General features: G+C 40.0%; 1 protein-coding gene and 1 non-coding gene across 6 annotated transcripts in view; one reads left to right on the plus strand and one right to left on the minus strand.

Moving 5' to 3' along the window:
* Positions 1–23,134, plus strand: part of SIK3 (SIK family kinase 3) — a 238,827-nt gene that overhangs the window by 145,807 nt on the left and 69,886 nt on the right. For all 5 annotated transcript variants that reach the window (XM_040631195.1, XM_040631197.1, XM_040631198.1 and 2 more), the window contains exon 4: positions 18,134–18,295. In XM_040631195.1, the coding sequence (XP_040487129.1) occupies positions 18,134–18,295 (162 nt within the window). The remainder of the gene's footprint in view (positions 1–18,133; positions 18,296–23,134) is intronic.
* LOC121102989 lies at positions 19,827–19,931 on the minus strand. The gene has a single exon (XR_005835141.1). It is a non-coding gene; the product is annotated as a U6 spliceosomal RNA (small nuclear RNA).

Genomic DNA, 23,134 nt, shown 5'->3' on the forward strand with positions numbered 1-23,134 from the left:
TCGTGGTTTTTTAATTATTCCAAAAGTTCTAAGGGTTCTTGGGACATGGCTACGATGCCTTCTCTGAGAACGTTGATATGTGAGGCCCCGCTTAGCGGTCATGTTTTCTTCACAGACACATTCGACCACTCCCCATTTTTTCCTCCTGTTCAACAAGAGCACGGCATCTCTGCTTTCAAACATGATATGCTTATTGGGTTTCCACACAAGATTTCACTGCAGTTTCATCCACTGTTAGATGATAGTGAGCCATAGAAGGACTTTAAGCAAGGGTCGGGACAGTCCAAGTTATATTTTAGAAAGGGTACATTGGTGCCAAAATAAGGGTGCATTTAAGGGTGACGAGACTAGAGCCTAGGAGAGCACAGAGGAGACTGTTGGCAACAAAACAGATGACAGCTGGGGAGGATCTGATAAACAGCAGCAGTGGGGACGGAGAAAATGGATTAAAAGTGTGCTTAAACAGAGCTGCATGGTTAGTCGTTAAGTGCATGGATAGAGTCAGACTGCGGTGATTCAAATCCTCATTCTTCTGCTTACAGCCTTGGTGACCTTGGGCAAGTTTTTTAACCTCACTGTCTTAGGGTCTTCATCTTTAAAATGAATAATAGTAATGATGATGACGATGATGATGATGATACCACTTATCTCAAAGGTTGTTACAAGGGTTGTGTGAGTGTTTTTAAAGTGCTTAGTGTGGGGGTGCCTGGGGGGCTCAGTCGGTTAAGTGTCTGTCTTCGGCTCTGGTCATAATCTCAGGGTCCTGGGATCGAGCCCTGCATCGGGCTGCCTGCTCAGCAGGGAGTCTGCTTCTCCCTGTCCCTCTGCCTGCCGCTCCCCTTGCTTGTACTCTGTCTCTCTGTCAAATAAATAAATAAATAAATAAATAAATAAATAAATAAATAAAATCTTTTTAAAAATAAAAAAATAAAGTGCTTGCTCTGTGCAAAGACTTGTACAGCATGTTCGTAGCAGCATTAATTATAATAGCTAAAAAGTTGAAGTAAGTCAGATTTCCACCAACTGATGAATGGATAAATAAAATGTGGTATATCTGTACAGTGGAATATTCTGTGGTAAAGAGGATGAAGTACTGATATAAGCTACAGCGTGGATAAACCTTGAAGACATTGTTATGTGAAAGAAGCCAGATACCAAAGACCACATATTGTGCGATTCCATTTATATGGAATGTCCAGAAAAGGCAAGTCTGTAGAGACAGAAAATAGATTCATGGTTACCAGGAGATGGGGGTGGGGAGAACTAGGACTAATTGCTTACCGGTAGAGCGTTTCTATTTGGGGTGATAGAAATATTCTAGGGGCGCCTGGGTGGCACAGTCGTTAAGCGTCTGCCTTCGGCTCAGGGCGTGATCCTGGCATTATGGGATCGAGCCCCACATCAGGCTCCTCCGCTATGAGCCTGCTTCTTCCTCTCCCACTCCCCCTGCTTGTGTTCCCTCTCTCGCTGGCTGTCTCTATCTCTGTCAAATAAATAAATAAAAAATCTTTAAAAAAAAAAAAAAGAAATATTCTAGGATTAGATAGTAGTGATGATTGCCCAATATAGTGAATATATTGAGACCACCGAAGTATACACTTTAAAATAGTTAATTTTATTTCATGTTAATTATATTTCAATTTCTTTCTTTTTTTTTTTTAAAGATTTTATTTATTTGACAGAGATAGAGACAGCCAGCGAGAGAGGGAACACAAGCAGGGGGAGTGGGAGAGGAAGAAGCAGGCTCCTAGCGGAGGAGCCTGATGTGGGGCTCGATCCCATAATGCCAGGATCACGCCCTGAGCTGAAGGCAGACGCTTAACCGCTGTGCCACCCAGGCACCCCTATATTTCAATTTCTAAAAAGTTTTTAAAAAAATTAAAATGTTTATTATATGACCTGGTATATAGTAAGCTCTCAGTGGTAGCAATCATTAGTTAGCAATTAGAATGTTCTAGGTTCTGCTCCTTGAATACATCCAACTGAATGTGCAGATGTCACCTGGTCTCCCTCACATCACTCTGTGAGAATTAGGATTTGGGAAACCGAAGCAAATATGTTGATGCTCACGCTGCTTGCTGTACCCTAAATACCAAAGTGCTTTGTCTCTGACCTGGGGGTGTCATGTCTTCTGCCAGCATTCATGCATCTGTGGCACATTAAATTGTTAAATTCTGGTAGAGTCTCAGATCCTCTCAGCACCTGACAAAGAGCAAGGGGGAGTTTTGTTTTGCTTTGTTTTGTTTAAATGTGAGACTTGCTCGTAGGGTGAGGTTAAGGATACAGTAGTGACAAGATGAGTTGGACTAGAATTGATACGGGAAAGATAACCTGTATGAGTAGGTCCATGACGAATAGGAGGCGCTCGAGCTGTGAAAGTAGTTACCAGGAACTGGTTGCTCAGAGAGGATAGAAGAAGGTGGAGGATGTATGTGGCTATGGGTGGTTTTTTAGGTAGAAGAATGTGAAGTAAACGTACGTCGCCTTTTGTCTAATTTTCTACTCGAAGTAGGAGGTCAGTTCAAGCACCTGAGGGCTAGGGGTGAAAGGATAGGAACCTGGATGCACATGGAAGAGGTGAAATTAGCTACTTGGGGGAGTGAAAGAGGGAGTGATCGAGGACAGCTAAGAGCGTTGACGAAAGGCCTAGCAATAGGAAACCATGAACTCGTTATTCCATTATACGGGATCGAATGCTATCTTTCTCCAGCAATACTCAACAACCTGTGGGTCAATGGGGTAAGAAAGACAGTTGGATCGGTCAGTGTTGGGGGTTTAGAGGACATGTGCAGAAAAAGAAAGACCGTTGGCAAACGAATTGAAGCCATTGACAATAAAGTAGTTGTCTGGGCCATTGGGCGTGGGCCGAAAGGGGGATGAGCGCAAGTGAGATCACGATGAATGATCTTAAATTGTAGGAACTGAAAAAGCGTGAGGTTTAGATGAAATCGGGAAGGAAGTGTGTTGGGCATAAGAGGATCAGAAGGATCAGAGTCTGAAATGGCACTGTTCGGTGCATAACCACTGGCCACGTGTTGCTGTTGTGCATTTGAAATGTAGGTGGTACCACTGAGGAACTGAATTCTGAATTTGGTTTAATTTACATGTACGTTTTAAAACAAGGCAGTGTGCGAGAGTTTTAGGCCAGCTGAGGGAGTTAGCTAATTACAAAGGTAGAGCACAGTCTCCAAGACCCCTGGTCATGTCTGACATCGACTACAAGTTTGGAAATTTCCCCAGATGAGCCTCCCCTTTAATAATTTGCCATGAAGACTCACAGAAGTCCCGGAGAGCTATTACACTCACACTTACAGTTTATTACAGGGAAAGGATACAAATTAAAACCAGCTGAGGGAAGAAACATAGAGTCCATGAGAAGTACCACACACAGAGCTTTTATTTCCCTCCCCCTGTGGAATCAGGACGTGTACTGCCCCGGTACTGATAGGTGCCGGTATGCGCTGAGTACTGCCCATCGGGAGGCTCAGCTGAGCCTCTGTGCTCAGAGCGTCAAGGGCACCACCGGTTGATTTCCCGTATGCTTCATCTCTGTCTCCAGGTCATCTGGTCTTGTGTGACCCCAAACTCTCAGCCTAAGCCTCTACTCTAAGATTAGATGAGTATGACCAGTTCCCTGCTAAATCATACTGTTAGACTGCCTGGCATGAACCAAGACCCCCAGGTAAACAAAGACACTCCCATCACTCGAATAACATTCCAAGGGCTCAGTGATGACCTCTCAGAAGGAAAAAGCCAGATCTTCTCTTTGGACAAGGCCAAATTCTTTATCACACACAGTGTAAAATACCTATTCATTAAACACAACTCTTATTTTGCCAAAATTACATTTCATCTAGACTATAATTTTGTGTCCAAAATACAATAGGCTGTAAAGTACACATTGAAATTTGAAGTAACATCTCACTGCTAATATTTGTGTTGATTATGTGTTGTAATGATTGGATTAGGATTGATGTATTGGGTTAAATAAACTAAATTATAAAAATTAATTTCAAGATGAGTGATACTTTTTGCTTTTTTAATTAATTTCAAAATGAGTAATACTTTTAGCCTTTTTAATGTGGCTACTAGAAAATCTTAAATTATGTAAGCGACTCACATTTTATTTCTATTCAACATTGCTGATCTAGAAGGGTATGTTAAGAAAGAGGTTGGTATACTATTGAAGTATAAAATTTCAAAGGTAGAAAAATATCAAGCAAAGGTAAGTTCAAGATGTGGCCACAGGAATAGTTGCTGAACTTTAATGGAGTTATAGGTCACTGGAGATGAAGAAAGTTCAAGGAATCATGAGGCTAAATTATCAAATAGGTTATCCTCATGGTTGTTGACATCTCCTAAGTGACTAGCAGAATCTGGATGGAGCGGTAGACTGTGATATAGGCTTCGGTGACTTTGATACATGGGAAGGCAAAAGAAGCAGAAAGGGGTTTACTAGATACCCTAGCGTATACCTTGGTGGTATGAAGCTAATGGCGACTTAGGAAACCTTACATTATTTCCTAATTCCTCAGGGAATATTGCCCGTTTTTTACCTTCATGAAACCTGTAAAGGAATTGTTGGCCTCAAAGGAATTGGTTGGAAGAGGTGTGAGAACACAAGATACAAAAGCCCTGCTCTGGTTTTCTGTCATCTGAGCTGCTACTCTGCCGTCATGACTCTTCTCAAATGTTATGCTTTCTGTGAACTCTGGCCTGATTTTGCTACAGTTAATTGCCTTTTTTCTTCTTCCTTTGAACATACTTCTACTATAAAACTATTTGTGGTAACTTTTTTCTTTCTTTCACACCCCCCCTTTTTGGTGTGTGTATATTTCTGAGTCTGTCATTTACTGATACTAGACTAAATAATTTAGACAATAGTCTGTTGGCTTGCCACTATTCTTGTGGTGGTTCTTTTGCCAGATCCTCCTCGTCTTCCTGATGTCTTCATTTTGGAGTACTCGTTGGCTCATTCCTTGGACCTCTTCTCTTTTCCATGCCCATCTACTCCCTAGTTGATTTTGTATGACCCATTAAACTTTTGGCTCCTGAATTTTTTTTTTTAAAGATTTTATTTATTTATATGGCAGAGAGACAGCCAGCGAGAGAGGGAACACAGCAGGGGGAGTGGGAGAGGAAGAAGCAGGCTCTCAGCGGAGGAGCCCGATGCGGGACTCGATTCCGGAACGCCAGGATCACGCCCTGAGCCGAAGGCAAACGCTTAACGACCGCACTACCCAGGCGCCCCTTGGCTCCTGAATTTTTAATCTCCAGCCTGACCTATTCTCTGAACTCTACATTTATATATCCACGGGTTTACTTGACATCTCCACTTGGATGTCTAATAGACCTCTCAGTCTTAACATATGCAAACTGATGTCCATTTACCAACTTTTCTTTTCTCACCGGTCTTCCCCATCTCAATAATAGCAACCCCATTCATCCAGTTGCTCACATCAAAAACTTCTCTAGGGTCACACATCATTTTTCCTTGCTCACATCTCATGCCAAAACTATCAGTAAATCTTGGTGACTCTACCTTCAGAATGTAGGCTGAATTCAGTCACCATTTCTACCAATACCAACCTGGTCTAGGTCAGTCATCTGCTAGGGTTACCATAGTAGCCTTTAACCAGTGTCCCTGAATCTGACCCGATTCCACTATTGCAGGGAGAATGATTCTTTAAAAATGAAAGTGAAATCTTACCACTCCGCCATTTCTATTGTCTTTCCCATATATTTGGAATAAATGTATGGTCTTTTCTGTGGTCAGTGAAACTCTCTATAATCTGGTCTCCAGCTGCCTCTCTGACCTCAGCTGCCAGGACTCTTCCCCTTTTCACACTGGCATTTATTTTTTTTTCTTTAAACTCTCCAGTATGTTCTCACTTTAAGTCCTTCATATATTCCATTCCTTCTTCCTGAAATACTCTTTTCCCGGATACCTACATAGCTCTCCCATTTCTTTCAGATCTCTTATCGAATGTTACCTTATTAGAGAGGTCTATGCTAGCCATGCTATGTAAAATCTCACCTTTTCTGCTGGCCCACTACCTGCATCTCCTTCCTTGCTTTATTTTCCTTCTTGATTCTTATCAACAGCTAACATATATGAGAGTAAAGACTTTGTACCTTTTGAGCCTTGCTAAGTCCCTAGTACTTAGAATAGTGCCCGCAGAGGATACCTGCTCAATCAGTATTTATTGATCAGAGGGATGAAAGACCAGCGAATGACAGAATGTCACTAGATTGCAGATTGTAGTATTTGAATTGTACGCATCTGTGTCTTCAGTGCTTCACGCAGTGTCTGACACATAATAAGCACTCAGTAAAAATGATTTCATTGTGTTACAAAGAAGTCTAAGCAAGTCAAAATGGGATTTTCATGTTATTCCATAACACATTTTAGTTAATGAGTTTTTGATGTGGGGGAAAATACCTTTTTGTTTTCTGGATGACTGCAGAGAAAGATATTGAAGATTATGAATGCTAAGCAATTTAATAGGCTCCAGTAAATGGTTATTGAATGAACGTTTATTACTCATTCGTATGATTTGTTGAAATGATTATTGCAAACTATTCAGAATTGTATTACAAAGGGGCAACCGTGACAATGTGGGTCTGTTTAATTTACAAACTGAATGGAGAAACTGGTTAGTTTGGCAAACCACTAAACTCATAATTTAAAACTTCCACAGTATGATTTCTTTAGATATATATCCCCAAACTTCCTATTTGAGACCATGAAGTCATAAATCCAGTATTTTATCAAGAAAAGTTTCCTGAATGCCAGGCAGAACTCATGGGCATTCATAATAAATTATTAACAGCAGTTTGCTGAAGTGTGTATGATTTATTATGGACATTCTCGGCGCCTTAAAAATAACATTTCCTAATGGTGCCAACACGTATGGAACCTAGAACTTCTCACAAAGCCATTTATTTATGCTGCAGGACACTCAGAGACTGACCAATCGGTCAGAGCATGGGAAAGACCGGCTTGTATGACCATGCGTACCAGATGTTACGTGTTTCATGTATGTTATCTTGGAATTTCTATTTGTTTGAGGACACTGTCACATTTGTTTATTTGAGCGCACTGCTATATGCTGGGTTTGTGTTTTGTTTATAACTTGTTTTTCCTATTTAATCCTTATTATGACCTTCTGTATATCTTTATAACTGAAATACTATTTGCCCACTAAATTGTTTACTCCCTTTGGCTATAAAAACGAGCAGTTTTCTAAGGCTTTACTGACAGAAGCAAATAACTATCTCACCAAACTTTGTTTAATTGCTCTGAATTAAGACATTTAACTTCTGTCTCCTACCCAATTAATTTTCCACTCATTCATTCTTCATTTTTTGTTTTTATTTTCGTAATATCAGCCGTGACTTTGGCATTTGTTTGCAGCCCGCCCCAGATGGATGAGGAAGCTCCCTGTGCTTAGTGCTTAAAAACTTAGTTTGATGACTTGGCTTTACTGCTAAGCGTCCATTCATAGTGGTGCAATCACCCTGCCAGTTCTACCATTACATAAAAATAAATGCTCCTGAGAATTAGCAAAACATTTTCGCTGTACTTAATATATACAAGTCCCAAAGGAATATGTTTGCCTGGCTCCTGCATTTATATTTTTTCCTGAGGGTTTTCTGAGCTGTTTTTTTCCTGACCTTCTTTGGAAAATGCAGTTTCTCTGACAAAGTGAAACTACTAGGAAAATAAGAATATTTTAATCATAGTATTTAGAAATTGACTTTATGTAAGGAGATTTTTTTTTAAATCACATATTTGGAATTAGTGCGTTATATTTTGGTGTGCTTTCAAACTTTGATGTCCTGAAGATATTTTCTGGGCTGGCGTGTGTTCGTGTGTTTGTGTGTGTGTGAAAGAGAGAGAGATGGAGATTGATTGATCCCAATTTTATTTTATTTATTTATTTTTTTTTAGAGAGAGAGAGAGAGAGCACAGTGGGGGAGAAGGGGCAGAGAGAGAGGGAGAGAGAGAATCTCAAGCAGGCTCCACATCTGGGCCGAAATCAAGAGTTGGACGGTTAGCTGAGTCACCCAGGCACCGCTGATCGATCCCATTTTTAAAGCCATTATGGTAAAATGCACATAACATACAGCTTACCCTTGTAACCATTCTAAGTGTGCAGTCAGTGGCATTAATTATGTTCACGTTATTGTGCTCCCATCATCACCGTCCATTCACAGAACTCTTTTCGTCTTGCAAAACTGAGAGTTGGTGTCCGTTAAACAGTAACTTCACAGTTACCCATTTCCCGGCCCTTGGCAGCCCCATTCTATGTTCTGTCTCTATGAATTTGACTATTCTAGGTACCTCAACCAAGTAGAATCATATAGTATTCGTCCTTCTGTGACTGGCTTGTTGCACTTTGGATAATGTCCTTAAGGTTCATCCATGTTGTTGTAGGTGTCAAAATTTCCTTCCTCTTTAAGGCTGAGTAATATTCCATTGTGTGTCTACACCACTTTTTGTTTATCCGTTTATCCAGGGATGGATACATGGGTTGTTTCCACCTTTTGGCTATTGGACATAATGCTTTTATGAACGTAGGTGTATAAGTGATAGATTGCATTTCTAAAATCTTTTTAATATAAGCATTTTCAAATATATGTAGGAGGAAGGAGAATGGTATAATGAACTCTGTTGTGCTCATCACCCAGTTTTGACAGTTATCAACATTTTGGTGTGGTTTTTTTTTCATCCTTTCCCCCAACTTTTTTTTGTTAGAAGTATTTTAAAGCAAATTCAAGAAATCACATAATTTCATTCATAAATATTTAATAGTTTCTTTTATATAAAGAACTTTAAGAAACTTAACCATAATACCTAGCTCAAGGTCACTAATCCTGTCCTTTTCTGTGTCAGCTGTTAAACCTAGCCAATAAATTCTCAATTTCAGGTGTTTTACCATTTTAGAATATAAGATTACATATATATATACACACATATATACGTATATACATATATGTATATATATATGTAATCTTTTAAAAGATTTATTTATCTATTAGATATATATATATATATATATATATGTAATCTTTTTAAAGATTTATTTATTTATTAGAGAGAGACAGCATGGGAGCAGGCAGGGGGAGTGGGAAAGAGTCTTAAGCAGACTCCACGGAGAGTGTGGAGCCCAACACAGGGTTCAGTCCCAGGACCCTGAGATCATGACCTGAACCAAAACCAAGAGACACTTAACCAACTGTGCCACCCAGGTGCCCCTACCTTATATATATTTTAGATTCTGGTTCTCCCTTGACATATTCTATCTTTTCATCCTTTTCATACATTTTTTCCTGTGTTTTTTTTTAACATATTAATTGTAGTCATTTTGAAGTCCTTGCCTGCTAACTCCAGTATTAGAGTCATCTTTGGTTCTGCTCCTATTGACTTTAATCTCTTGATTATTAGTCAATTTTCCTGCTTCTTCCGTGTTTAGTAATTTTTATTGTTTGCTAGATATTAAGGGTGACATGTTGTAGAGACTGTGGATTATGTTATCTTCTGCAGTGTTGAGTTTGTTCTGGCAGGAAGTTAAATTACAGATGAATCAACTTGATCATGTTGAGGGTTGGCTTTAGGCTTTGTTAGGGTGGTTTTATGAGTTTAGCCCTCATTCCTATGGCACAGCCCTTACTTCTAGTGTGTGGTCTTCTGGGGTTTCAACAGAGTGCCTAGAATACTCAAAAAGGTCTCTCCTTATAAGCTGAATTTGAACTCCAGCATCTCCTGAAAGCTGTGTAACATCTAAAAATTTCTCTTTAGCTTTCATTCTCCCATCAGTTTTTTTCTCTTAGACCTCCCATAGTCTTGCTTCTTATGTGTGCAGTTTTGGGAGTTGGCCAAGGACCTGAGTGGATTTTCTATGCTACTTGTTGGTATTCCTCCTCTGCTGTCCTGCCACCCAATTCTAGCTACCTTACTAGCCCCTAACTCTGATCTCTTTCCTCTACCCTATCTTCCTTCTCTTGCTTGGGCGCTGTCTCCCTAAGTTGTGGTTTGGGGTGAATATGGGGTTCACCTCTTATACTTTCTTTCTCTGCAGAATCATAGTCTTTTGCAGGTTATTGTCCAGTGTCTGCAGTCTGACTTTTATAGGTGGTTAATGGGAGAGCAAATCAAGTGTCAGCTACTCTTTCATAATCAAAACTGAAGTCTACAATACCACTCTTCTACCCAACAAAATTAACAGTATTTTCTTACTAATAAGAAGGGCATGTTTAGTTTTCTCCATTTGTCTCGTAACATCTTTTTATTTTTTTATTTTTATTTTTTTTCAAGATTTTATTTATTTATTTTGAGAGAGAGCGCAAATGCACGAGAGCCAGTGAGCATGAGCAAGGGGGAGGAGCAGAGGCAGAGGGAGAAGTAGGCTCCCTGTTGAGCAGGGAGCCTGATGAGGGGCGATGTGATGAGGGGCGATGTGGGGCTCAGTCCCAGGACACTGGGATCATGACCTGAGCCGAAGGCAGACGCTTAACCGACTGAGCCACCCAGGTGCCCCACTGTAGCTTCTTTTTATAGTTTGCTCAAACCATGATGCCGCAAAGTCCATACATCAAGTTGATAAGTGTCTCAAATTTTTAATAATTTGTAACAACCCTAACCCTCTCCTGTAGACACACACTTGATTTCTATGCCATTTATTTGTTGAAGAACCTAGATTATCCTGTAAAATTTCCCACATTATGGATTCGGATCCTCCTTGTGTCATTCAGCGTGTCCCTCTAGCTCACTGTGTTTTGTAAAGTGGTTTGGTTAAACACAGGCCAGTGTGTTTAGTGGGGGCAAACGGGGGCTGGAATACCGTGTCTTCTTATTGCATCATCTCAGGAGTTGCGTAAGGTCTGGTTTCCCCACTTCTAGTGATGTGTAAAGTTTTATAAAGTTCATATAATGTTTCCCATCAACCTTTGACCTATGTTTTAGCCACTCTTCTTTAGTTGCTTGACACATATTTCATTAGAAGTTACAAAATGGTGACTTTCTATTCTCTCATTCTTTCTGTATTTGTTAGCTCTAATTCTTTTGTAAAGAACGTTGCCTATAAACTATTTAGAAACTATAGTAAAGGCAAAATAAATGCTTCATTCTTTTCCTTTATGTTAAATTTCAGAATAATGCATTGGTACCCTATCAGTCTCCAGTGGTAACCAAAAAAGTTGATTTTATTTGTAATATCATTATGAATTTATGAATTTAAATACATTTCATGTGTTTCAGTCCCTTGAGTTGTTATTCTTTTGATGTTGAAATTATTCCACTTCGCTACCAGGAGCCTCTTTAAGTTGACTCCTGTGTCCTTTTGACGTGAGCCCAAGAGTCTTTGATAGCTTCCTTGCTTTTAGGTAAGATATCCCAGGCTTTCCCTGAACATTTCTTGTCTCCGACCTGGAATCAAACATGTCTCCTAGGAGCTGTGGTTCTTTCAAGTGGAAAATAGCACGTAGAGACCAGAATCTGTGCCCTTGGGATACTTATTACTGCCACTGGGCTGTCATTGCTTGGAGGCCTTTTCAGGGCACAGAGGTAAACAGGAGTTTGTACTTAACAATCCAATTGAATTTAAGATTTCAGCATTTTTAACTTCTTGAATATTACATATTTAGATCTTGTCTCTCTTAATGCTGAAAATTGTGGTTCCAAATGACTTTAACTTAGTTACATATTTGATATGAGACAATGGGGGTGAAATTGATTCAAAGCAATCCCAGTATTAAGGAGACTGGTTCTTTTTGTCCTGAGGTTATATCCCATTAAGACAAAATACTGTGTGTGTCACTTAAAAAAAATATATTCTCTGATTGGTTATGTCACAGCTTAACTCACGGCTAGGGTCACTTTTTTCCAGTTTGGTTTCAGTTTTTAGAAATTACTTTTTCTTCTGTTTGATTCAGTTGTGAATTTTTTGAGTTATTTAAGACATTACGTGTTTCCAAGCTTAAAGCTATAAAACAGGGTATGTTCAGGAAAATCTAGCCTCTACCGCTTTTTCATCCCCCTGTAAGTAATCATTTTTAGAAAATTTTCACTTAACATTACTTCTTTTAGAAAATATAAACCAATGTACACACATGTACACACATGTACACATTTGTATTCTCTCTCCCTTCCCATAAATGGAAGCATGCAGTACATATTTTCCTACACCTTGCAGGGATTCACAGATAGAAACCCATCCATGGGCCAAGAAAGCCTAGTCTAGAAGGGAAGACGTACATGTTAAATAATATTAATTGTTTATTTTCGCTGATACAGAAATATATAGAATATATGCCATTAGGAACAAATTATGGAGTATTTTCTTCTAGGGTAGGTGAGTAGGTTAGGAAGAGCTTCAGATAAATGACCTTTGAGCCGGCTTTCAAAGAATGGGCTTTATTTGGAGCCTGTGGATTATACTAGGAACCAGGGAATAACCTCTGTATTGCAAAATTAGCCAGCCCACATTTGCTAGCATATGGCTGTAGCGCGTGAAACATTTGCACTGCGTAAGACATGTCTGAATAGCATTCTTGAAAGGCCTTTTGGAATATATGGGATTGTTTCATAGGCTGCCTGGGCTTGATGCTTAGTCTAGAAGTATTTTTAAGAAGCTATAAGAAAACAAATCCTCTTTTATACATTAATGTGAAAGAACTTCATATCAGAAGAATAGCCCGTTTTTGTTATAAAGACTGATCATAAACAGTGCTTATTAGTTTACAAACTTTTTTAGTGGCAAAATGAAGAGTAAAGAAATACATTTTTATGGAAGTTTATAGTCTTTTTCTCTGGTTGATATTCCTTGAGTTAACCTGTAATTGTGGAGCCTCGAATGCAGAGCGTTCTCTTGTACGGAGGAAGGCGGCTTGGCGAACAATGGAAATAGTTGTAGTTTAAAACTTAAAGAACTAAGGCGTATCTTGTGATTGTGTTTCACAAAGAAATTGTGTTTTCTTGGGACTTTTAAGGAAAATGTTTAATTTACTTGGGATAGATGGAAGACAATAGAGTGTGCTTTTTGTTGTTACACCTGCAGGAATACTCTGTATTGAGAAACTCCCAAGTCATTCTGTATCTCTAGTGCAGTGGTCATTCCACAAGCATACACGTGATAAAATGACATGGGACTGTACTCACATTATAGCCGTGTCACCTTCTGGGCTTTGATATTGCTTTAGCATTATGGTAAGATTTGCCCATTGAGGGGCCAGTGGGGGGGGGTGTTACATGGGCTCTGTCCATACTCTCTTTGCAACTTCCTGTGAATCTGTAATTATTTCAAAATCAAAAGTTTTTAAAAAGTTGATTGTTCTGGCAGTTGTTTTGAGAGTGGATCATGGGGCCAAGGACAGAATCGGGCGTACTAGTTAGGAGCAATAGGACGAGCTATTACAGTGAGTGATCCAGGAGGGAGATAATGGCTGTTGGACTGGGTTGCTGACAGGAGGGTGGGTTGGAGATGGAGTGAGGGCTAGTTGAATTCTGGGTGTATTTTGAAGGTAGAGCAAATAAAATCTGCTGACAGATTGGGTGTGGGTGTGGGGGAAAGAGAATGGGGTGACAACCAGGGTTTTGGCCTGGAAGCCTGAAGAAAAAAGATATCAACAAGAAGCAGCAACAAGTAAAGAAGGCTGGTGTGAGGTAGTTGGATTCTTGGCAAGGAAAACAAAGGAACAAACCTCCTTCCTCCAGTCAGCGGGGCCGCGCAGGTTAGGGACGGTATGAGAGTCAAGTGGGTGCACTCTTGTTAACCTGCTTCCAGGCAGCTGAGTGTTCTGGGCCTCGCCCCGGCTCTTTTGGAAAGAAGCATTTGTTTGATAAACAGGAAGTCGTTTCCATGGGTGTAGAAAGAAGAAATGATAGAAGCGAGTGGCAAAGCACAGAGCTGCCAGCTGTGGTTAGCTTGGAATGGGCAGAAGTGTTCTCAGGTAGCCACCTAAGCTTACCATACAGGCCGCTTCCCCCGTTCTGGACCAGGCTATTTCTTTATCACGAAAAATGAAAAGTTTCTGCCCTCTCGCGTGACCTGCTGTCAGGGTATGTTCATTTTCAGCTAGTGTTTTGAATCAGAGTCGTAGACTTAGCAGACAAATGGAGACACTGTCTGTTTATAGTGGAAAAGGGACTTATTTTAAGAAGTGTTGGCTCCCCACCACCGTCCCATTAGTGGCATGCCTCTGACACTCCAGTGAAGCCGGTCAAGGGAAGTTAAGACCGCTTTATGTGTATTTTTGCCCTTTGAAAGGTTAGAATCTAAACGTACCACAAGATATTTCTTCCTGAGTCAGATTAGGACAAAATCACAAGCCGGGAATTCTGAAGCAAACTTTATACATGTGCTCGCTCTAATACTTTCAACCTTTGGAATTCATGCCCTCCACTTCTAAGAATTCTAGTCTCAAGGTATATCCATCCCCCAGTATCACTAGCTTCTTCCTATTTTATGAGGAAGAGCTGATAAAAAAAGATTGTACAAGTCCAGTGCCGAGTGATTTATGGCTGTTGCAAACTGAGAAAGACAACTTTGACTCCTTCCTTTTGATAAGAACTTGAAACAGGAGACCTGTTTTCTCCATTGAGCAGAGAGCCCCCTCAGCCTTGCCTTGGCTGAAATGATTGGAGTGAAGCTGTGATAGAGAAAAACTTGAAATTTGCCCCAGAGGTAGAGTGACAGCTCAGTAGGTAAGTAGGGAATTGTTGAAGGGGGCCTTGCAGTGGTGGGGTTGGTGCAGCACGCGTGTGACTGCAGAGTGGCTGGGCTCGGGGGCGGGGCCAGGCTGCCCTGTAGGAGTTTGGGACTGAGGATAGGGGTACTAGTATGTCACCCAGTATTAGGAGAACTAGCTCACCGAGCTGCCTGGAAGAAGCAGAACAATTCTTTAGAGTTCCTTGCAACTGAGGTTTGTCCCAACAAGATTCAGAATGTATTTGACTTTGAATATTGAGTGGTTCAAGAGCCAGTTTGTTCCATGTGCCTTCTGAAATTACCCCAGTATTTATTCAAATGCTGTGACTTTGTGTGAAGTCCAGGCTGGGCTTCTGCTCTGGGTTTCTTTGCTGGAAGTTAAACGTCACATTTGAGCCTGCAGAACCTTTGCTGCCTACAGGGCACACATGAACATAAAGCAGCCATTTGTCCGCGGGCGGCTGAAAGGCATTCTCTGCGGGGGACTAGAAACCACTGCAGCCTGTCGGCTTCCTGGCACACCCACTAGCCCCCATAGGTCTGCTCTGCAAGCAAGCTACCAGGGATGGGAGGTGGGGCGGCGGCGGCAGCAGTAAGATGGGCAGAAGTAACAGCAGAGGCTGAAAAGTCTGAACGACATTGAGCCGCTAAGATGGGCCCATACTGGAGAAGAGCACAGTGCTCCCAAAGCGGAGAAAACGTGAGCATCACACACAGTCACTAAGAAAAAAAGATCTGATGCTTGCAGCCAGCACTTTAAAAAAGTGATTTGTATATCTTTGTATTCATAACTGTAGNNNACTATATAGCTTAAAAGCTTTTTTACCCAGGGTACTGCTGTCACAAATATCTTTTAACTAGAACCATGTAACGGTGACATTTGATGTGTATAATAATTACCTTCAAGCGCTATAATCCTGAAGCACCTCAGGATCTATTAGCCAAATGCTTGAATATTTTTTGTATAATACGGAGTGGACCTTTTTAAAAATAGCTTTTAAAATGTCCTTGAAAGTTAAAGGCATATCATATAGGACAACTCTTAATCACAGTACAGGTTTATTCCCAAATATGCGATCCTTTCTTTGGCCACAGTGTGTAACAGGGTTTGTTTCTGTTGAGCAGATCAAGAGGTGGGGATATTGGCAGTATAAATGATTTGTCCAAGGACAACCAGTGTGTCATTGTGGAGATAAAACAGAACTAGGCTGCATTCCACCAGCTCCTGGCCTCTGTAGCCATTTCGAGAACTTTCCAATCATTTTAGGAAAACAAAGTACTTAGAAAATATAAAGAGTTTTTTTTTTAATAAAAGAAAATAACTTATTTTAGAAATCACAAAATTAATCATTCTGTTGTATTTAAGAAGCTCTTTGATGTGTTCTGGTAATTAGTATTTACTGCCAGACGAATGTCTCTTGGGCATTTTAATTAATGGGTGGCTTGGCCAAATGAGCTTCTGATGGTAAACCCTCATAAGGGTTTATTTTTATGTTTCTCAAGAATAGCTGTCTCTTCAAAGCCCTTTAATTAGACAAAGTTTAGCAGCTAAAACATGTTATTAGAATAATTAGGCCTTGGGTTAAGAGGAATAGGGGTCAAAGGAGCAGGTACTGTTAGAGAGAATGGTGTCTTAAAATAAAGCCTAGCGTCGCACGTTTGGTGGATGTGCAGTTCTCTGACAGCTTATATTAAGCGACTCTCACTAGTTAGGGATTTTGTGTTGTTTAAAGTTCATTTGACAGATCTCACCAGAAGCGTAAATACAGCAGAGTGTGTGCTCGTTTATCACTACCTCTGAACTCCTGTAGAAAGTGGTGTTCTAGTCCTTTTAACTTCTAAGCTGAAGACTTCCTATTTTCTTTTCTACTACATTGGTCACCTTGGCTATCGTAAGGGATGGTTTTTGAGGAAGATGCTTCAAGGAACTGGTGTAGGAGCCACTGATGACACGAACAATGACAATAATTCCGTCGAAGGGTCTTTCTTAATAATTTAAGTGATCCTATAAGACGTTCTTAAAAATGCTGTCGTATTTGATCTCCAAAATTGTATGCTTTTTGTGGTCAGAATGTACTTTGAATTCTTTGAAAATCTGCTCTGTAGATGGATTGTCATTTGGCTGCTGTTCGTCACGCCCTGCCCCCGTTTCTTGTCCTAAGCCCTCAATCTTGGTAGTCATTACTAGCGCATGTGTCTTATCTCACACTTCCTCTTTGTGATGAAGAGAAGATCTCTCCGACCGGTCCTGTGGCTGATCTTCGTGGTGCAGAATAGTTGGGTAGGCTTATTGAGACTACTCTTGATAAACAGTAATACGCTTATTTACATTGTCTGGTTTTTTCACTCTCCCACTATCTCCGGATGCTTATCACGGCAAATGTGTCCTTTTCCAACCTAGATGAGTTAGTTTAAGGATAGGAAGTTTTAAGTAGAGCAAGCTGTATTGCCAGTGTTCCTGATCCCATCAGCCGTTATTATCTCGATATGTTATTAGTTAGATGAAGAACTGGGGTTTAGGATTCATGGGTTCAGTATAAACCTACTGCTACTATTAGAAAAAATACTTAATTGTATTGGTATTGGTAATTGGTAATTAATGGGATTGGCTCTGGGTCAATCAGCTCATTTTTAAATATGGAAGGTACCTTGATTTACAGTATTACAGAGTTCATCACATTTAAAATCTTTTGCTATAGCTTAGTCAGCCACATCGCCAATGAAATCATTTCATTGAAAGTGGTAGAAACTGCCCTTTGTTTTCTATTGTTGTTGTCTATAAAAACTAATAACAGTTTAAGAAATATTTGAAAAGCACATAAATGCAAATGGAAAGATACAGGCATATCATTATGCATTCCAGAGTATAGTTACCAAATAAGTACATATTTATGTTAAACTGTAAAACTTTGAGAAAGCAGACGAGAGATTGGCATACGTGGGCTCCTATATAAAGCCATTTTCCCCCTTAGCAGTGACTAACTTCTGTCTGCTCTTCTCCAAAATGATTGATTATTGTGACTCTGCTTTTTGACTCACCCTTCAGCACAGGAAATATTGCTGATTCTTATCTTCATGCGTATGTTTGCTGTGTGTATGTAATCTCTCGCAGTGGAGATAAGAGAGAGGAGGTGTTGAATGTGATGATTCTCCAGAAATACCATCATAACCCTCAGCACTCTTTTTTCTTATGGTAGAGCATAGGTAGTCCTGTGCATACTCAACGTACGCTGAAAACGGTCTGGGGACTGCTTGCTAATGGGTTTCTATAGATACAGATCAGGGCCCCAAGTGTTGCCATTTGTTAGTTTCACTTCTTCAGCTGTTCATCTGGTGGCCCCCTGGCATCCCTCCTGGAGTCCACCTTTTGAAGTGATGCCCATGTGCAAAATGAGAACTGACTGTGCTCTTCTTCACCGCAGACCACCTGGTAGCCCATGGCAGAATGGCAGAGAAGGAGGCCCGTCGGAAGTTCAAACAGATTGTGGCAGCCGTCTATTTTTGTCACTGTCGGAACATTGTTCATCGTGATCTAAAAGCTGAAAATTTGCTTCTGGATGCCAATCTGAATATTAAGATAGCAGGTGAGAAGTGTGTTGAGGATGTGAACTAGGAACAAAAGAGCTTTTCCTTCAAGATTCTTAAGTGAAGGGATTGTCTATTTCCATCTATTCAGAAAGAAGTACTGTGAAAATGAAAGATTTGTGCATGTGTGTGTGACTTGAAAATCGAGAAACTTTCAAAACACATTTATGTTCTATTTCATGTAGTATTGGATGGAACTAGGCTGGGGAGAAAGAAGGAAAAGGGTGATATTTAAAATTCTCTTCGTTTGGTTGACAGTCTCTTTTAAATAATAAGGAATAAAGTCTAGAATAATGTGGAGAGAACAACGGCTAAGCTTGTGTACCCTGTCAGCTTTACTTGAGGAGGCTGATTTATGTCACTGCAAAGACTAGTTTTATGATAATTTAGGAAGAGCCGATCTTGCATCAATTAAAGGCATCAGTTTAAAGGCAGTCGATCTCTTTGTGTCCTCAGATTTCACTCGTCTGTTCATCTGACGGTGTCTAAAAAGCACTTTTCACTACCTCACTCTATTCCTCCTTCAGTTTCAATAAACTATCAGCATTTGCCTAGCCAATACAAGCTCACCACCTATTGATAGAAGAAAGTGACTGCAGTCTAGACAGAAAGTATAAACATGAAAAGAAACCAGTTTTGTTTTCCAGCAGTTTTCAGTATTGCATTGTGTGTCCCCCGTCTCACAGGTCAGAAGGGAAGGGGGGTCTCCTATAGAAAATTGAAGTACAGCTAGAGTAGAATTGCCTTGAAAGCCAAGGTAAAAAGCAGTTCTAAGGACTTCCCTCCTTAAAAGGGTGGGAGTTGAGGGTTCAGACTTATTTTATATTACAGGTCAGAGTACATACGTGTACCCTTTCAGGTTGGTGATTCTACTGACTGTTTTGTGTAGATAAGTCTAGGTAAGTCTTTCCAGACTCTACTTTCACATCCTTGGAATGTCACTGAACTTTTTATTTATCTAAGGTTGGCTGATGGATGCACTGTTGTTTAGTACTTTCACATAGTTTTAAGCTCCTTGAGTCCTGCATTTGCCCAGTGCATAGTAGACAGGAATTAGATGCTTTCTTTATCTTACATAAAATCACATTTTTCCTTTGTCCTTATGTCTGCTTTATATTCCCCAAAGCTCTCTAGATGCGAAGCAGTTCCCACACAAGTGGGTAGTGTGGAAAGAGCAGCAATTTCAAACCCTCTTTTGTAATTTTTCACCATAGCTTCAATTAAATTAATGGTAATAACATCTGTTAAGCTTCACAGTCCTTAAAAGTATAATAAAATGTTGCGTTAATTTCCTATTGTCACTGTAACAAATTACCACAAACGTAGTGGCTTGAAACAATACAAATTTATTATCTTACAGTTTTAGAAGTCGAAAATCTGAAATGAGTCTTTTTTTTTCTTTTTCTTTCTTTAAATGTCATTTAATTTTTTATTTTAATCCCAGTATAGTTAACATACAAGGTTGTATTAGTTGCAGGTACCCAAGGTCGTGATTCAACCCTTCTGTACATCACTCAGTGCTCATCATGAAAAAACACGGAACACTTCACGAATTTGTGTGTCATCCTTGGGCAGGGGGTGTGCTAATCCTCTCTACCGTTCCCGTGTTAGTATGTGTGCTGCCAAAGCGAGCACCTGAAATGAGCCTTATGGGGCTAAAATCAAGGTGTTGGTAGGATTGGTTCCACCTGGAGTCTCTAGAGAGTCCATCTCCTTGCTGGTTTCGGCTTTAGAGGTCCCTGCACTCCTTGGTTCCGGTCCTTTCTTCACAGCACTCTGCCTTGTGCTCCCATTGTTGCATCTCCCACTCCTAACCTGACCCTCCCGCTTCCCTCTTAGAAGGGCCCTTGTGATTACATTGAGCCCTCCCGGATAATCTGGGATGATCTCCCCATTGCCCGGTCATATCTACAGAAGCCCCTTTTATCACGTTAGGTACCACATTCACAGGTTCCATGGATTAGAACGTGGATGTCTTTTGAGGGGCTTTTATGCAGCCTGCCACGGATGTGATGTAGGGTTCTTGGGATTACTGATTAGGGTAGTAAGTTAAAAGAAGGCCCTCTTTTTCTTCTATAGTTGTGTTCTACCTTCACTGACCAAAGGTTAAAAATTTTTTTATGCTTCCTTGGTTCTTGATTTTGACTTTAGAACCATTTTATTTAGTTGAGGGAGATTAGTATGGCTCTTTGTTTTTGTATTGAGAAACCAAGTGTAAAAACGGAGTCAGTGATAATTGAAATTAGAAACGCCACTGACAAATACTTGGGTAGGGAGATTTTGAAATGCTTTTCTTTGTTAATCGTTAAAACAAATCCATGTAGTCACAATATGAGTCTCTACCTGCTGGTATGTAATTACAGACTCGTGGGAATGCTGGCAGCCCGCCGTGGGCTCTCTGCATTAACACATATGGCAAGATTTTTAAGTTCGTTAACCCAAAGACTGCATTTTTATTATTTGTTTGGCCAAGAATCAATGAGCTACTCTAGGTCGTGCCCTGCTATACTATCTAACATTGTCTTTGCTCGTGCATTCTTTATTTCATGCTGTCATTACTCTGCTGCCCACCCCCCCACCCCCGCCCTGGTTTGCTTTCTGTAGTTTCAGTTACCCATGGTCATCTGTGATCCGGGAGTGGGTGATCCTCCTTCTGACGTATGGTCAGAAGGTCAGTAGTACCCTAATGTTAGGTCACAGTGCCAGTGTCATTCCCTCACTTCAGCTCATCAGGTAGGCATTTTATCACCTCCCGTCACCACAAGAAGAGGACGGGTGATGATAAGATAACCTAAGACGGAGAGACCACATGTACATAACTTTCATCACCGTATATTGTTACAATTGTTCTAGTTTATTATTAGTTATTGTTGTTAATCTCTTACTGTGCCTAATTCATAAATTAAACTTTATCATAGGTGTGTGTATATAGGGAAAAACATAGCACATCTGGGGTTCGGTACTATTCAGACATACGCTGGGGGTCTTTGAATGTATCCCCTTCAGGTAAGGGGGACTCCTGTCCTCAGTTTCTCAGTCATTGCCCGAACTTCCTTTCTTATGCATAAATTAGGTAGAATTCCCGTTCTCATCTGCCAAGTCTTCTTTGAACTTAGTGGGCCGGTGGGAGAAACGCTTCTAGTTGAAGCTGACCACGGTGTGACTAATTTTGGAGAGGTGGAATGAATAGCTCTGACAGAATAAGGTCAGATAACTAATGAAATCAACTTTTTATTCTAAAAGCTAAAAGTAACTTCAGGATTTCTGATCTTTTCAGTGGTCTTTTGATGGGTTATTATTAAATCTCAGTAAGAAAGAAACTACTAGACATGAAAGTAACACATGAAAGAGAAAAAGGTTTTGTTGTTTTCTTTAAAATATTGTTAGTCTTAAGCACCTCATTTCTAAAGTCATCATATGTTACAGTGTCAAATTAACATAGAATTATTAAAAATTCATTTAGGAAATTTAAGGAATTCATGTTTTCCTTATGCCAATGTTAATCTAAATGTTTTTTTGTTCAGTTTTGTTTTTACCTAAATGGTTTTATGAAAAGATGCTGCATCCTGTTCAAATGTGCAAGATGAATAAGTTGTTCTGGGGATGTTTCTGTTTCTGTTGATTTATTTTTACTTTTTTAATGAATTAATGTGGCAGTTTACATTTAATGCTTGATACTATAAAAATCTAGCTATTAGAAAAGCCCATGCTAGCCTTCCTCAAGGGAATATGTGTTCCCTGGACATGAGAGGTACATTTCAGTTACAGATATTAAAAGATGCAATGGTTTAAGTAGGAGTTTTCATGCTTAAATTCTTACCTCTGAATTTTTGTTCCAGTGCTATTTCTACGGAGAATGAAGGCCGGATGAATAACTTTGTTTTCCTTCTGATTTTAGAATGGCAATAGCAGACCTGTCTTCTGTAGAATTATTTAAAAGATGTTTCTGTTATTAGTAATCCAGAATAAACATTGATGGTTTTCAGAACAAAGAATTTTATTTCTGAAAGGCAAAGTTACCAAGTCTAGAACTAAAAATGTGTAGTGGTCATCTGAAAATGTATTTATTATTAACAAAGGCTCTTTGCTCAGGTGTCATGGAAGAGAGAACGGAAGTATAAGACATAACTCCTGCCCTAAAGAATTTATAGTCTATTTGGGCAGCAAATGCTTAGACCTGTGGAAAGTTAAATAGCACAAAATTACACTTGGGGGGTCTGTGTGTGTGTGTATGTTGTAGGTGTATGTGTGTATATATATAGCACTTTACAAAACATTTTCACATACATTATTTCATTTCATCATATTTGGCATGCAAATATAGCTTATTTAGAAAACATTAGAGTCTCCAAAATACACGCCTTTAACTTTCCAAAACTTTGAATTCCTTATAAAAAGGACTCATGCAAATAAATGTCTTTCATGTAGAGAGTCCGGAGCCCGGAAAGAATAGGATTCTTGGCCTCTAACCTTTCACTTGTCATGCCTCAGACATGTGAGGATCCACAGAGGAGCAAGTGAAGGATGGGGAAGGCACAACATGGCCCTCTCCGCATATAGCCTGCATCGCTGGGTGACAGCGTGTTCGACGGCGACCAAATTATACTTTGATACAAGACAAGAGATGTTACAAGGCACGCCATGATTCATTATCACATTAATTATATAGTTTAATTGCCACAAAAGTTCAGAGGATGAAGAAACCACTTTAGTTTGTAAAGTTGCGTTAGCTCGTGAATCCCACAGGGGTGGTAACTGTATGGTTTGTTGTTTCGGCCCCTGGCCGAGTGCATGCCTGTTCTATGGTAGGTGCTCAAAACTTTGTTGATCTGAACTTT

The sequence above is a fragment of the Ursus maritimus genome, unplaced genomic scaffold (assembly GCF_017311325.1).
Source record: "Ursus maritimus isolate PB19 unplaced genomic scaffold, ASM1731132v1 scaffold_16, whole genome shotgun sequence".
NCBI lineage: Eukaryota > Metazoa > Chordata > Mammalia > Carnivora > Ursidae > Ursus > Ursus maritimus.